Source organism: Eurypyga helias, unplaced genomic scaffold (assembly GCF_000690775.1).
Source record: "Eurypyga helias isolate BGI_N326 unplaced genomic scaffold, ASM69077v1 scaffold26032, whole genome shotgun sequence".
NCBI lineage: Eukaryota > Metazoa > Chordata > Aves > Eurypygiformes > Eurypygidae > Eurypyga > Eurypyga helias.
The window spans coordinates 1-16,421 of NW_010236944.1; the positions used below are offsets into that span (position 1 = coordinate 1).

The following is a 16,421-nucleotide window of genomic DNA, read 5'->3' on the forward strand; positions in this document are numbered from 1 at the left end:
CATGGTACTTCATGCTCAGTGCACAGGAGGAGGAAGCAGGGCCGTCACAAGAGACAGAGATTAAGGAGGAGACAGGAGAAGGGCTATCCCAAGAGTCAGAGGATGGTGTAGTAGTGACCACTCAATCTTTATCCCTGAGGGAGCTATAGGATATCTGTAGAGACTTCAGCCGTTGTCCAGGTGAACATCTTATCACCTGACTGCTCTGCTGATGGAATAACGGGGCCAGGAGCATGGAGTCAGACAGCAAAGAAGCCAAGCAGTTGGGGTCACTTGCTGGAGAAGGGAGTACTCTTTTTTGCTCAGGCACATAGTTACAGAAGACACTCTTACAAAGCCATGTTTAATCACTAAAACAAGAAGATAAAAACCCCAAAAGCAGCTCCTTCAACTGAAGAGGAATAGTGTTAGCAGAGTGTGAACAGTCAACTGCAAGGGTGTACATGTCAAGGGGGACTGCAGGGATGGCCTCTGCGGGAGAAGGCCAGGGGCTCCCCTGTGTCAGAAGTGGCTGTAGCCTGCTCAGATACACTCACTGGAGGACACAGCTGAGCACATCCATGTGTAGCACCTCTCTGAACACATATTTAAGAGCAAACTACACCCAGGGAGAAAGGAAAGGGGAACAAAAAGCAAGAAAACCAGATGGCAAGGCCAGAAGAGGAGCAACTCCAGGGCAGAGAACATAGGCACACTGCAGCCCATGGAGGACCACATGTCAGAGAAGAGGGACATTTCCTGAAGGAATCATGTCCCACGGTGGACCCACACTGCAGCAGATTTTTTCCAGAGGACTGCCACCTATAGAGAAGACCTGTGCTGGAGCAGGGAAAAAGTGTGAGGAGGAAGGAGTGGCAGTGATGCATTTTGGACTGACTGCAATCCCCCTCCTCACCCCACCACTCTTAGGGGCCAGCAAGCAGCAGGTAGAGGGGTCTGCAGTGAAAGAGTGAAGTTGAGCTTGGGAACTGGGGCAAGAAAGCTGGTTTAGTGTTTGACTTTGTTTCCTATTAACTGCATCTATTTTAAATCAGCAACAAACTGATCTTCCTCAAGTCAAGAATGTTCTGCCATGACAAAAACCAGTAAGCTGTCTCCCTGATGTTCTTTTAACCCATGAAGTTTCTCATCCTATTTTTCCCCCCTAGTCCTGTTGGATGGGTGGTGAGCAGCTGGGTGGGAGGATAGCCCACCACAATTCTGTATTATTTAATTCAATAAAAATCTCCTCCTCCAAAAGGCTAGCAATTAAGAGGAATATAAATTACAAGTATTTCTTTTATATTAGAAGTACTTCATCATGAGCGTGCTGTAAACCCCATAAAACTTAATTGATAAATTTGACTTAAAAAGAGTTGCAAGTCTACCAGAGCAAAGCAAATTAAAACCTCCAAGTTTTTAGAAGCTGTTGTTACTTTAATTTCTGGGAAAACAAGTTATAACAAGCTTGTGACCCCCTTTAAAATATATTTACTCATGAAGTATCAGTCACATGAGACCCAAAGTAAAATTTAGGTTTGAATTTGTTAACCACTTGCAGCTAAAAATAAATGCTTTAAAGTTAGTTCACAGAAGAAAGTGGCAAATAACCTAAACAAATTCAAATTCTGTATTAACATGTGATTCTGTGTTAAAATATATTAATCTAGGGACAAGAAGAAATAACTTCATCCATGCACTAAGCAAAATTGATCAACAAGAGTGAACTGTGTTTGCTTAGCCTGGAGAACATCTGGGGGAGGGAACCTAATAGTAGCCTTCCAGTACCTCCAAGAAAGTCATAAAGAAACTGAGACAGACTCTTCACAGCAGTCTGTAGTGGAAGGATAAAATATAGGCAGATACTGGAATACAAGTTATTCCGAGTGGATGTAAGGAAAAGCTTTTTCACTATACCAACAGTTGAGAAGCAGAACAGGCTGCCCAGAAGCTGTGCAGTCTCCAGCCTTGGAAACCTGAAACCAGACTTGATAAAGGCCTAAGCAGCCTGGTCTGACCTCAAACGGTCCCTCTATTAAGCAGAAGGTTTGGAGAGACACAGACCTCTTGAGGTTTCTAGTCCAACTTGAATTACCCTATGATCCTACAACAAGCTTCAAGTCTTGGATCTACTGTAATTCCTACAACAACTGAGATGAAACAGTAACAAATTAAGTGTTGACAGATGTTGCAATACATTTAGAGAGGGCCAGGCTTTTGACATGTGGACAATGAACCCAAGAAATAGGAGTAAGGGTTCAAACACGGATGCATTTTGTCTGAATGCATTCATCCTTTGAATCGTGTGCCACTAAAACATATGGAGTAAGACTGGAAGTGTGATATACACCACATGGAAACACGTTAAATGAAAAACAAGAGAACAACAGCTAAAGGACTGCACAGGGACACCAGTGATGACAGGACTCTAGAAATCAAAGCTTCTAGTATAATCTAGCTATGCCTATAGCACATCTCATGAGAGAAGACAGTGGTCCTCCTGAGTTGCTATACTGGTTGAGTGGGCTTAGCACAAACTATCACTGCCATCAGAGTAACAGATATCCTAATACCACACATCTAAAAAATTTAACCAGTTAGTATAAAACTTGACAAACTCTTTAATCTCCTAAGCAAAAGTGAAATTATTGTGTCTTGAAGCGGCATTTAAAGTTAGAACTGGTTGTTCTCCTCCGTATTGTCATCATATCTTATCACAACTAAAACCTTTCAGAGATTTCCACACACGAATAATTAGGTCTCTTAGAAGGCTGCAAGCAATACACTTACACCTATGGAATACTGTCTGGTTCTCTATGGATACAAAAAAAATTGCAATCCTATCTGAACAAGGGCCAGGAAAAGGAAGACTGCTGCATAATGTTACTGTATCACCAGTCAAGATGAGACTAACGTTTTACAGGAGTAATAATGAAAGCACCTAAAATTACTGAATGCTGTACATAATAAAAGCACTTCCAGGAATAAAAAACGATCTTACCTTATCTAGCCTTTTTTGCCAGCTTTCTTCACGTTTTACCATGAGTTCAATACAATGAGAGAGAGTAGCAAGGATGCCAGCAGTAGTTGCCTTGAAAGTTATAGCTTCTCCTTTGAAGTCTATGCCATTAATTCCTTTGGGTGTCACATGCGGAAACACTGAAAACAAGCATGAATCATTCACTGATGGCTGCCTTTAACTCAAACAAGCATTTTACATGTATGCTTATGTTTACAGCTGCTTGACAAAAACAGACCGGAGAGAAAGTTAATTTAAAAATAAAAATCAAAAGCGCTAATAATTTTCAGCTATCCGCAGGACAAGTAAAGAGATCCGAAAGGAAGAACACATCCCTTCAGCTCCCTCTCGCTATACTGTGTATTTCAAGCCCGCCTGTAATGCTGTATTACACTGCATTCTGCAAATCATGTGGGTGGAGGGAGTGGTAATACTTTGTAACAATAGCAGTTTGACAGCTTGAAGTGGGGCCTAATTAACACAGAGCAACCTTAAAACGGTATCTGATACAGCACTAGGAAAGGAAGGGTTTCAAAAATGCAGTAAGACCCAAAATGTAACATTTGAGGTTGGTCTAAGCAGGTAATTATAGATTTTAAAACCTCCAAGTAAAAAGGTACAAGATAAATGTATCAAACGCGTTGAATTACCAAAGTACAGTGGGTTTTGCAGTTCCAACAACTACTTCATGCTGTCAACCAAGCCATCTGTTGCTAAGGCTATTTAAACAAGTCACTTAAATGTGTGACAAAAAAAAGAGAACCCATTATATGTCAAACTCGTATGTAGGTTGACATAATAACAAATCAAACACTACACATTAATGTCAGAAAATATTAGAAAGCAGAAGTAACACCCATGCTGAAACCCAGCAAGTTAAAGTAACTCCTGCTACGCCACAGTGGAAGCTAATGACTTACCACCTAGCTAGTTATCACTTCCTTTTTGCCCCACTCTGTCAGTTTGCCACTGCTAGGGTTTAAAAAGTACGTGTAAATATTTGCGTAACTTTATCCAGTATCCCTCTCCGAGGGCAGAGCAGAGCTTTCAAGCAGCTCAGTTCTCGTAGGGAAGAGAAATGCAACTGCAGGGAGGTTTAGATTAGATGTCAGGAAGAAATTCTTCCCAGAGAGGGTGGTGAGGCACTGGAACAGGTTGCCCAGAGATGTTGTGGATGCCCCATCCCTGGATGTCTTCAAGGCCAGGCTGGATGAGGCTTTGAGCAACCTGGTCTAGTGCAAGGTGTCCCTGCCCATGGCAGGGGGGTTGGAACTAGATGATCTTTAAGGTCCCTTCCAACCCTAACCATTCTGTGATTCTATGCTGTTCTCTAATGGTAGAGCACAGTATCTGCACTTCGGGAACGCAGAGCAACTCTCACATGGTCTTCTTAAGCAATGGTTTAAGTCTCTGGAGGTTTTATACGCCCTCCTTTCAGAAAGAATCAAACTATTTTTCAAATAGATGATTACAGACTACGAACCACTTCAAACATCTCAGTAAGCATACATACTATGTTAAGTATGGCTTATTTTTTGTTTCATATTAATCGGGAACCCTCCCTAAAAGGTAAAGATGATGGGGGCTGGAGAAAAAAAAAAAAAAGGCAAGTAAGAGAAAGGAAAAATCTGTTTCAGAAACAATAATGAGCAGAGCAGCTCTCCCTCCCCCTAACAGCTGCAGAGGGAACACGGAGGAGGCTGAGATGGAAGGTGGTATCAGCCAGCAAGGAGGCAATGCAGTGGATTCACTGAGAATAATGAAAATTACACAAGAGCTTCACCCCTAACACTTCACGACCGAAAAAAAAAAGTACAGTTTATACTAATATTTTGTCCTGCTGTTGCAGGCTTACCAGCTATAATACCTATAGATGTGATTTTTCTCATGATTATGCAACATGCTAGACATGCTGAAGAAACTACCACTGGCTGCACCACTATAAAATCATTTCAGAAACCCCTATGGCAGATTGTAACGGAGATGCAGCAATGCAGGCTCATTTTCTGGAAAAAAGCCAGCTTTTGTTCCTGGGTATCTTTAGGTCTCACCTACTGCTCATTAATATTTCTATACAGTTTCAGTCATCATATATTCCAAATCATTCTTTACTGACTAGTCTCAAAGCAGTAGTGATACAAGCAGAGTTTGCAGTTTTGAAGTCAGCGTCCATAGTTCCTCTCAGGCACTGTAATTCTGCGCAAAACCTCCCTGAAAAGCAGGGAGGTTCTAAATCTAATCTAAACCTCCCTGAAAGCAGGGAGGTTTAGATTAGGTATCAGGAAGAAATTCTTCATGGAGAGGGTGGGGAGGCACTGGAACAGGTTGCCCAGAGAAGCTGTGGATGCCCCATCCCTGGAAGTGTTCAAGGCCAGGCTGGATGAGGCTTTGAGCAACCGGGTCTAGTGGAAGGTGTCCCTGCCCATGGCAGGGGGGTTGGAACTAGATGGTCTTTAACGTACCTTCCAACCTAAACCATTCTGTGATTCTATCAGCTCCCAGAGGGATGAAAACTGAAATTGTTGCAGAAAAACACAGAACCTCTTTCTTAGAAGAGATGGTCACTCAAGAGATTATTCCTTGCAATGGATGGGAGTATTTTGATTCATTCCTAATGACAGGAGACATTTGTCTTCCTAAAACATGTCCGAAGATGACCTTAAGCTGCATCTCAGTAACAGCTGAACTTTGGCACATTCGAAGTATTTGTCAGGAGATTTTCTATTTGGAGAACCTGAACATCTTTCCTATTACTTTTCTACATTTCCTCCCCCCCAACCAGGTACAAGATTTGGTGTTTCAAAATGAAATCTCATGTCTGGAAATCTATATGGTTCAAGGTAAAGGCTAGTAGGAGAGCATTCTTACCACTGCAACTGCTCTGTAAGTTTGGTGATCAAACTGTATGCAGCCAACTTAATAGCAGCAGGATCATTTTTCTCCTATTTTAACTTCCACTTCAACATCATCCAAGTGGGTCCTTTTAAATTATCCTGTCTTTTAAGCATTTTCCTTAATTTCTGATTTGTTTTCTTTTGCCTATTATATAAAGGATTCTTCATACCATGCTTTAGCTTTCAATAGCTCCTCTGCCCTTTTCCCCTACACCTCTGTTAGAACAGGTCAGTTCTCCCTTCCTGTTTTTAAGATTTGGCTCGTAACACTTTCCCAGATGTCCCAAATGTCACATATTTGATAAAATCAGTTTCTCAATGAAACAGAAAATCGTTCTGAAAACATGAAGTAGAAAGAACTTCCTTTATCTTTTCCATCTTATGTCAGTAAGTCTGAGCGAAAAAGAAGCGTTTGGGTGCATGATCCATTGATACCTACACCATTGTTGATCTCTGGTGGCTAGCAGTAGGATCAATATGGTTAGTTTTCCACTAAGAATGACCCCATTATTTCAGGATATGTTTGTGAATATTCTTCCTCCATTCAAAGCACAGAAATCCAGCATAAATCCCACTGGTTTACACCAAATTTCTTTCCTTCAGCCTCTGTATCATTTGTATCTCTATAGCTGCAGTACAAAACACCTTCTGTCCTCAAAGAAGGTCCTATTCTTACATATTTTAAAGCCAAATATGCTCATTTTCCTGAGTGGATGGATGGGAACACTTGCTAACCAAGCTTCTACATCCTTAGATTGCAGCATCTCAATGGGTAAATATGCAGCAGCTTTTGTTTTATAGACAGAAACACTGTTTCAGTTACCATATTTATTAATTAGAAAGTGACCAATAAATCTGAGTACCTTCATAGTTCTCTTCCTAGCTCTTCATTCCAAGATCCCAGAGTACACAGAAAAGAAAAAGCCTCCCTATCCAAAACATCACCTTCAGAGTAGTAAACGAATCTCTAAAGTCAGCTTTCTCCTTCCACCCAGGAAAGGTGCAAAGGGGAACAAATTTCAAGCCAGTGTGAATATGGTCCCTCAAGTCAGTCTTAAATGTAATGATTTGAGCATTAGATTGGTGCACCAGTGAACCCTTTAACATTCTTCTTTATCACAGTCGGCTAATAAGAGGTTAAATCCATGCTTCTCACTTCCTGGAGCACTGACTGCACAACAGCTCCAGAACAAACAGAAAACACTTTTCAGCTACAGTTAAAAAGATTGGTTCAGTTCTTCCAAGACGGGGTGGACACCCAAGAATGGAACCTGAAATTTGAGAAACCAAAGAATTCTAGCAACTGCTAGGAAGTTAAGCTTCACAAAAGAGTGAAGCTGAAGATATATCTTTCATTATCAGTTAACCTGAGCAGTTTTCTGCCCAATACATGGGCATGTGTGGGTGTGTCAACCTGAGACATGTACTTCCCCCACTGCATCACTTATGACTTATGATTCCACTTCAAGGCAGATTAATTTTTCATTTCTAATCAAGCTTTGCAGTTACTAAATATTTAACTGATTTAACCCTTACAAATCAAACTGAGACACAGAAAAACTACAATGGTGATAAAGCTTTACATAGACATAATTGATGTAAAATAGATTTAATGGAATCAGGAATCATAACCAGAACACCAAGTTCTGTGAACAGCAAGGGGGTGCAGAAATTTTCTCTAGTGAGCTATAGTAAGTGAGTTTATATACAGGTACCCGCAATACATAGCAATTTCTTAGCATGGAAGTCCCCAAAGACTTGATACAGAACTTTTAACAAGAGGAATATGGGCATCAATGCAAATTCCTGTTAAGCAGGTGATAAAAAAATGAAATCACTTAATTTGAATGTAAATGTTCTAAGCTGACCAGCTGTACTAAAAATACAGACTTTCCTAATGACACTCCCCATATCCTGTGTGTATATATAGCAGATACACCAGAACAATGTAGATATGAAGAAATGTTCCAATGGTAAATTAAGCTGAAACTCCTACATGATCCTACAAAAATTAAGTTTGACAAAAGACAACTTTTTCAAAATGAATCATGCAGTAAAATGAATTCTCATTTAACATTTTTAAAGAAGGTTTTTCCAGTTTTCTGGAATTTGTTCTTAGTCCCCAAAAATGTATACTTATACACAATAGGGTGAGTGGAATTGTGCACTTGATTACAGGTGAGCATTGCAAGCTTGCTTATCTTTGGTGATGACACAAGACAAGAAAGATTTATTCAAAACTTGAGTTACACGATACTTAACCTCCAAAACGAGCATTATGATTAATCCTTGGCAGAACAAGCACTTTATATAATTGAAAAAACCTACTCATATGAGGAATTCTGGAAGTATGCTGAAAGCTCCTTCCATTTCCTTTCTTCTTTCCTCTCAACAGTTTTGGCTATACTCTAGAAAAGCACTTAAATACAGCAAAGAAAGATGCAACCCATGGGGACAACAGCTAATTAAAAAGGAAACAGAAGACACCAGAAAGGCTTGTTTTGCCCATATATTTTCAAGGTTCTTGATGAAAAGTGTTTACATTTTTAGAAGCACTTTGGTGAGTATTTCTTTGGGAGATTCAATCAGATTTGAAACTGGAGGTAGCAAAACTTCAAAGTTTTGTGAATCAAAGTCAAAAAACCCCTTAGTCCTAACTGAATTGCCAATGTCTAGAGAATGTAAACACTAATGTATTTCAGTCAGGAAACTAGAGAAAGGCCAAGAAGAATACAAATAGATTTGAAATGCATGCACAACTTCTAGAAATCCGATACTTCTGGCCTGGCAGAATAGCAAAACTTGCACGAGTTCTTCACGTTTACTGCATGGATGCAGTGAGTACAATGACTAGGTAAATTAAAAATAAAAATCAGCAATCTGTTCATTATAACAATGGAAAACACAGTAAAAAACGTGCTAAAAATACGATTAGTGAAAATCAGCAAGTGTTGACTTAACCATTATGTAGCCACAGAATTCAGAAAAACAATACTGGGACGTACCTAGCAAAAAGCATTAGGAGTGTGTTGAAGCACAATGCAGGTAAGAACTGCAGTTACCTGTTATAAAACACAGTTCCCAGTATCTGAATGACGCAGCTGTGTCAACAGAATTTTGTAGTGAAAATGGCTTGGGACACAGAATAGGAAATTCCAGCTTGACAAGCTTGCATTAATACTTGCGTGAATTATGGTTAACTCAATCATGAAAAGCAACTAGGGAACGATAACGTAAGAACTTCCTGTCACATACGTTTAAGTAACTATTCTTGCCATTTTCTGCTAAGAATAAATACTCCTCTTGTATCAGGCTTATACCATTCATATGGATTTTCAGTGGATAAGTTGGGACACTTACGTTTTTCCTTACTGCTGTTACTGTTATGTAAAAAATCCCCATCAGAACGCATTGTCGGGAAATCATCTTCATCGCCTTCCACCACTAAATTTAAGAGAGAGTGTGTTAAGGGAGTGGAAAAGCTTTTCCAATTCTTTGGTGAACAAGAAAAAATTAAGAGCATCTTCATGGATAAGCAGCATTTAAGACTTTTTCATACAACAGTCATGAACCTCCTCTTTCTTTATTTGAGACCACTATCAACATTACTATCCAAAACGATCAGGACAGTAACATTTGCTCAGTGCTAAAGTTTAGTACTCTGTTCTGTGCCAAGAACAACATTATTTTGGTGTTACAATTGGACAAGCAGGGAGCCATGATTCAGCAACTATCTATCCTTCTACACCATAAAGTTTGCAGAAGAGTGGAACTCTACTTACCTACTGTTTTCTTACTACCAAAAGTTTCAGGCTGCCAGGACAAAGCCAAGGATGGATATAAATGCCTCAGGAAGAGTGCACAGATACAACAAGCTGTTCTCTGAGAAAACCAATTCAGAGATACAGAGATACCCACACCCGAGTCTACCAGGGCCCAAAGTGTGCACTCACTGCTCTAGTTCCAGCCAAGCCATCTCAGGAGCATTCATTACGGCAGCACCCTTTCCTTTTTTAAATGATGTATTGTTTCTATCAAAATTATTATCCTATGGGTTTTTCAAAATAAAAGAGACCACGATAAACTAACCTGAATTCAACTTAGGAGGGTGAACAATTATTGTTCTGCGACATCAAATGCTTAGAAGACCGTTTCTTTTGTACAGTTGACAGCTACAGGTTAATACTAAGTTAATCAGATTTTTATGGGAAACCAACTTCTGAAGTCAAAATAGTTAACACTTTATGCAACCTCTCATTGACTCACACACTGAAGACAAATTTATGACATGTATTTTATTTATATGCCATCAAATGCTACAGTAACTATTTCAAGGGCTATTACTCTGTAAAAAGTTAAATTCTGTGGAGAGAAGACTTTTCAGTTACACTTTTACCTTTATCCCTCTGGAGTTCATCTTTGGAAACAGCATCTGCACATGCATCAAAGTATTTCTGTAGAGTATCAACTTGTCTACACAAGATGTCTCTAAAGGTTTCCATTTCTGCAAGCTTCTCACGCAAGCTATGACCCTTCTGAAAATGCAAGAGAAGAAATCCTGAAATGCTTACATACTCAGTAGTGGTTCAATACATAAAGAGATTTCTGCAGCTATTAAGAACAAAGTACATTAGATAACAGCAGGTATGAAATACTGTTCATGTCAGAAGAACGCAAGAAACTAACAGGTGTTCCTCACTCATTTTGTCCACTGGTCTCAATGCTTCCTCTTGACTCTATCTGCTACGTTATTCAACAAAAGCTTATTAAAAATGAGCTCTTGCATGCTACCAACTTAATGCCTATTTGATGGAAAACAGTCAGCTCTATTTTAAGATCTTTTTTCTGATCTTTAATCCCCTTTCTTGTGTTGCTCTTCTGTTCTCTCAGAACGACAGTCCACCTGAGTTTGTAGGTTGAATATTTACACACAAGACAAGGAAAGCCATAATTTACCAATATTAATCAAATTTATTAAGTCACATAATCAGCATTCCTTTTCATTTAGAATGTAGGAAATGTTAATAAAAGCTCTCACAGGTTTGACTTTCTTGCAGTTGGAAGATGACACCATAGTTTAGAAGGGACAACTGCACAATTGCACAAGAAAACTTCCTGTATGATGTGTTTGTCATACGATGAATTACTAATACTTACAGTAAAGTATTTTGTATTTTTTATGTAATTATGTGAATGTGCCTAGACATAAATGATTTCTTTTCCAGTTGCACGTTATATATTCTAATATAATACTAAGAAAACTTTATCACTAACCTTGAACGAAGAGGTGGATGTCGCAGAGTATCCACTTGCTCCAGAAACAAGAGACACCATGGAGCCATGGCGGCGTAAACTTGACTCTGATCCATAGCCAGATTCAGTCTAAAAAACAAACCACACACAAAACTAGAGTGCTAAGGCTCTTTAAATAAAAAAGAAATCATGAAAGCAAGGTTAATGTAATTTCCTCTAACACCATTTGTTTCTTGTCAAGAAGCAGCCGGCTTAATAACTCAAACTGTGCCTGAATATTTAAGATGTTGATGCAACATCTGTAAAGTTACTATGAATCTATTTTTTGTTACCATAAAGACCTGCAAAAAAAAAATTAGTTACCTACAACATATATTTAAGGGTTCAAAAAAGAGACAGTGTTCCATTATTTTGGTTTATGTAACCCCTACCAAGCAATTTTTACATAGCATTCAAAAAATCTACAGTACTCTACACTTAATCACGGGATTAACACAGTTCAGTCTGAGGACAATCAGCCTCAGTCAATCCTTCCAATCAAACAGTGCCATTTTATTTCTAAAATCAACAGAGATCATAGAAAAACAGACAATTACTGCTTGCAAAGGTTTTTTGCTTGTTCCAGGCTTCTTGAGCAGAATTCTTTATAATAGACCCAAATTATTTTTTTACCAAGGAAAAAGCCTACATAAAACAAGGTGAGATACTAAAGGACAGCAATAATAGTAACCAATTAAATAATTAAAAACAAGCAAAACCTCTGCATTAAAGTAACATTAAGAAGATCTAAAAAACAAGTTTGACAAATTTCCTCACAAATCAAACAGAAGCAGATACTGAGGAGCTGGAAGAAAAGTATTTCCCTGAAGGGTAAAATAAATAGCCTGTGCATGACAGAGGAGGAAAACCCTGGAAGAGAACTTAAGAAATAAACAGATGGCTCAGTAGTATTTGAAACACTGTTAACAGATCAGCCTGATCAAGCAAACAGTGACAACACTGTGAAGGACTTCTGACAGAAATAAATTCTGCAATAGCACAGAAATTCGGATGGGGCATAAAGGGAGACAAACCAAATGATACAGAAGAAACAAGAAGCAACAAAGCCATTTTAACTGTTGTGCTTTTTATAGAAAAACTGGAAACTCTGTAGACTTTGGGAAGGCAGGAGAGTGCTGATAAATTAAGATGCAAATGGAAGTAAGAGTATAAAACCAAGGAGGAAGGACAAAAAGTTCTTTGAAGCGTTGGTTAAAACAGGAGGATTTGGACAATGGTGCAGTGCGCAGGACAAATGTATGTATGCTTGGATTACAAAGGAGCAGTGGCAGAGAAATGCATTTTAGAGAAATGAAGGTATGACTGAAAAGAAAAAAAATGTGAGTTCCAGAGTTGTCAACACAGTTCCTGAATGAACAACATTACCCAGCAAAACCAAGCAAGAAAGAGCCAAGAGGCAATGTGTATCTAGCCCATTTAAAGAATGAGGTGGAAGACAAGAAAACGTTGAGGAAGCAGAAGAGAAACAGGGTGTGTATCAAAAGCGAAGCAAAGCTGAAAAATAAGTAAGACCAAGAAATGCAAGTGTAGGTAGAAAAAAAGTACTCCCAGAAGTTTGGGTGACTAAGTGATCATCAATTTAAAATAAAAAAGGGCACTTGTAAATTCAAAATATTTAATAAGGCACATCTTCAGTTCATTGCTTAATTTAGAAAAAAATTAGTAATACTGCAATTCATCTGAACAAGCAGAAACACAAGTATATGTTTGATGATAGTGTAGAGTGAAATGGCAGAATGCAAGACAAGGTATCTATTTTTCTAGGACTCCTGCTCACGACAAAATAGATTCAAATGCCTGATTTGTAGCAGAAATTACTAAATTATTAGTACATTATTATAGTGTGACTTAATAAGGAAACTAAGTGTAGCAACCAAAGGGCTAAAAAGCTCCAAATTTTAAGAACCAGTCTTACTATATATTTTAAAGCTTGGCTTAAAAAAAAAGAAAAATCTACTGGAATAGGCTTTTTGTCAAAAACATTCACATTGGATACATAGGGCTTTTTCAGAATATCAGTTCAAGTGTTAAGCAGCATGCCTGCTTTGGTAATGTATTTGGGGTATCAGACCACATTTTGAATTGCAATAGAATTCAGTGCAAAGATTATACCTTAATTCACTAGGTTATAATTTTAAACATAACAAATCAAATAATGTAGCTTTGATTACTTTTTTTTTTTTAATACTCAAGGAAGAGTCCGTAAAAAGAGCCGAAAGTCCTAAGTCCTCCAGAGGCTTAAGAAACAGGTAAGGGAACAAAAGAATTTTGAAAAGGACAAGTGAGAGTTTTAGGCACAAAATTATTTAATTTCAGAAAAGTTTGATGAGTGTAAGCCTCAAAAAAGCATTGCATAAGAGTCACACAACTCTTTGAAGCATGAAGTGCCTTTTCCTTAAATGCAAATCTAAAAAAAATTCCACTGTTTTGCTGATAACTGCAGTGTTTATTTAATCCTATGCTACAAATATTAAGATGACTATATGTGCTTTTACTACAGTCTGTTTGACAGTGGGGACTCATGCTATTTTTTCTGTAAGCTGAGTACACTAGAAAGAATCCTGTATTTCATTTCAATACTACATGACTTAATGAGCAAATCAGTTTGAAGATGCAGCCAAAACACCCATCACACTGAGTCCAGAACATTTTAACTAAGAACAGCAAATACCTTAGTCCTGCTTTCTCCTTTAAGTGAGAGACACACCTAAGAAAAACCTGGATTTAAGCTTAGGAAGTGAAATTTCTGAATTTCTATTTGGAAGGTTTAAAGTTACATCTTAACAGTGTTACTCCAGAACTTACAAGGATAGATGTGATCTTGTAGGAAACTCTGAGACATAATCTACATTTGAATGAAATAATTTTCTTCCAATATTACGCATACAGTCAACCCTCAGTTAATTTAGTTCACAGAACAAAAGCTGAGGGTGAAAGAAAAACAACTTTTCGTATCAAATGTAAGCTTGATTTTTTTTTTAAGGTACCTTTTCAGTAGTATATTTGATGGTGATTAATAATTCCACTAATCAGTTTATTCACGCTTCAGAATTCTATGAGACAGCATATACACCTATCAGATGTACACAGCTATCACCTTGCAAATGCTACCAATAAAAAAAGTGGTACATACAAAGCATTCAGACAGTTTTAAGTATTTGCAACCGAGGAGCATATTCAGCAGATGGAACAGCAGACAAAACAGCACGCTACACGAATCCAAAGCATGTGCACTTACAGATCACGTTCACAACAGTCTCAGACAATCACGTTTTAATAGCCAAGGGAAAAAAAAAAGAAAATTACATCAAGAATACTCATTTGTCAGAAGAAACAGAAAACAAGAATTCCGCAGACATGCACCCAGCTCACAGCAGACACATGCAAGCACCTTAGCACAAACAATGAAAGCATGCACCATGCAAAGCCCCACCATTCTACTACCGCAACATCTAAACGAGAGCAGGTCACTGCCGCATTTATGTCTTGCAAAGCAGATCATCATTAACTTATCACTGCAGAAATAGTCAAATTACATTAGGAGGAATGCTGACACAAGCTTCTTCTGTTCACGCATCTTTTGATTTCCCAAGATAAAAATTGGAAAAGCAGATAGAGTCCATGATAGAAGCAAACAGTCTCTGCTTAAAAACAAAATAATTTGCAGAAGTAGTATCAATTCATACCATCAAGCACCAATGCTAAATTACCATGCTCAGTATACAGATGTGGTTCTTCGAAATTCCATGCATATATCATAGCTTCAAACCTACACAAACACTCGCATTTGTTAGTACACTGCAACACCTTCAGCTTTCTACGGCGGTGCACAAAATCCATTAATCCATTCAAAATGCTTTCTCGTTACGATCGACAAGATGAAAGAGCCACACGATTCAAAGCTTTATGTGATTCTTTACTGGAGCAGGTGCTGGTGTCAGCAGCAATGCAGTTAAGTCAGAAAAGCTGCTTTCAGTAAAACAGCTAAGTATTCACAGAATCATACTGCAGACCTCCATTACAGCTTGCCACTGAACCACCAGTTACAGATTTCCTAAAGTGGGTCAGTAATACTCATGAGTAAAGCACAGACTCACGGGAAAGCTCTTCCACTTAAAAAAAAATTCAAATAAAGCAGATTATTCTCCCATGTCTTCAAGGAACTATTTTCATTAGGTCCCAGCTGAGTGCCTGCCAAGCACTTCAATGTATGTTTGCACACCAAAGCAGGTATTTTCAGTCAGCATTATAAATTATTTATTATTTTACATAACACAAGCAGCAGGCAGCTCCTCCCTCTAAGGCATATGGCTCACCCTAGGAGGCAATGAAACAGACATCAGGATACAACTCTAATCATGTTCTCTGCAGTATTTGTGAAAAATCCTACTAAAACATCCAAGAGATCAAACCATAGTATCTTACCAAAAACAGAATATAGAAAAAAAAGAAGTAAAAATGCAAAATTGAAGAGCTGGAAGCTACTATGAAAGACTAAGCAGACAAGCTCTGTAAAACATCTGTGTTCCACGGACAATTTTTAAGTGTGCTGCAAATGTTTCAACATATGCTTGAACAAAGAAGGGTTCCTGCTGGGATGAGACAAGGGCGGGCTACCCAGGGATGGCTGCAGACAGCAAGAACACCACAGAGGCTAGAGGTAGGGCAGTCCAGGATGCACTGCTGAGGATTGAAGTTAAGGATACAATTCACATGTGTCTGTAGGTCTGATTTTTCAATCGTTCAACAGTCACTGATAACGGAAATCTAAGGTTTCAAAAACAAGGTAGTGTTAGCAGGAAGGCAGAGATAGGAAATTCACAAGCCAGGTCACAGCAGGTGGATGATGATTCCCCTGCCTACAGCCCTCCCAAGCACACTGTAGGAGACTACTTAGAAACCAAAAAGGCTTCTAACATGACCTTTGCAACAGGTAAAGAAATGCAGGCATGTTTTTTTGCTCCAACAGTGATAAATGTTGCAATTCCATAGTAAATAAGCATATTATAAGCACAGGAGAAAAAAAAAAAAAGATTTCTGAGTTGAAAAATACTTAAGACAACTGAAAAAATAAAAACTATAGGAATATAGCCCCAAGATTACTGTAACTGTAACTGCTATACTCACTTGTGCAATCTAAGTAACACTTTTGGGTCTTTGCTTGTCAAACTCCATATACTTTTGGTAAGTCACCACAGAATCACAGAAGGGTTTGG

At 38.5% G+C, this 16,421-nt stretch overlaps 1 protein-coding gene across 1 annotated transcript; it reads right to left on the reverse strand.

The window, feature by feature from the left end:
- Window positions 1-2,980: 2,980 nt before the first annotated feature.
- Window positions 2,981-11,274, reverse strand: LOC104506360 (collagen type IV alpha-3-binding protein-like; the record flags this gene model as incomplete). Its single annotated transcript, XM_010147285.1, has 4 exons — window positions 2,981-3,138; window positions 9,253-9,336; window positions 10,289-10,427; window positions 11,167-11,274. Coding segments are annotated over 4 exons (489 nt in total), but the record flags the coding sequence as incomplete, so codon positions are not given.
- Window positions 11,275-16,421: the final 5,147 nt, after the last annotated feature.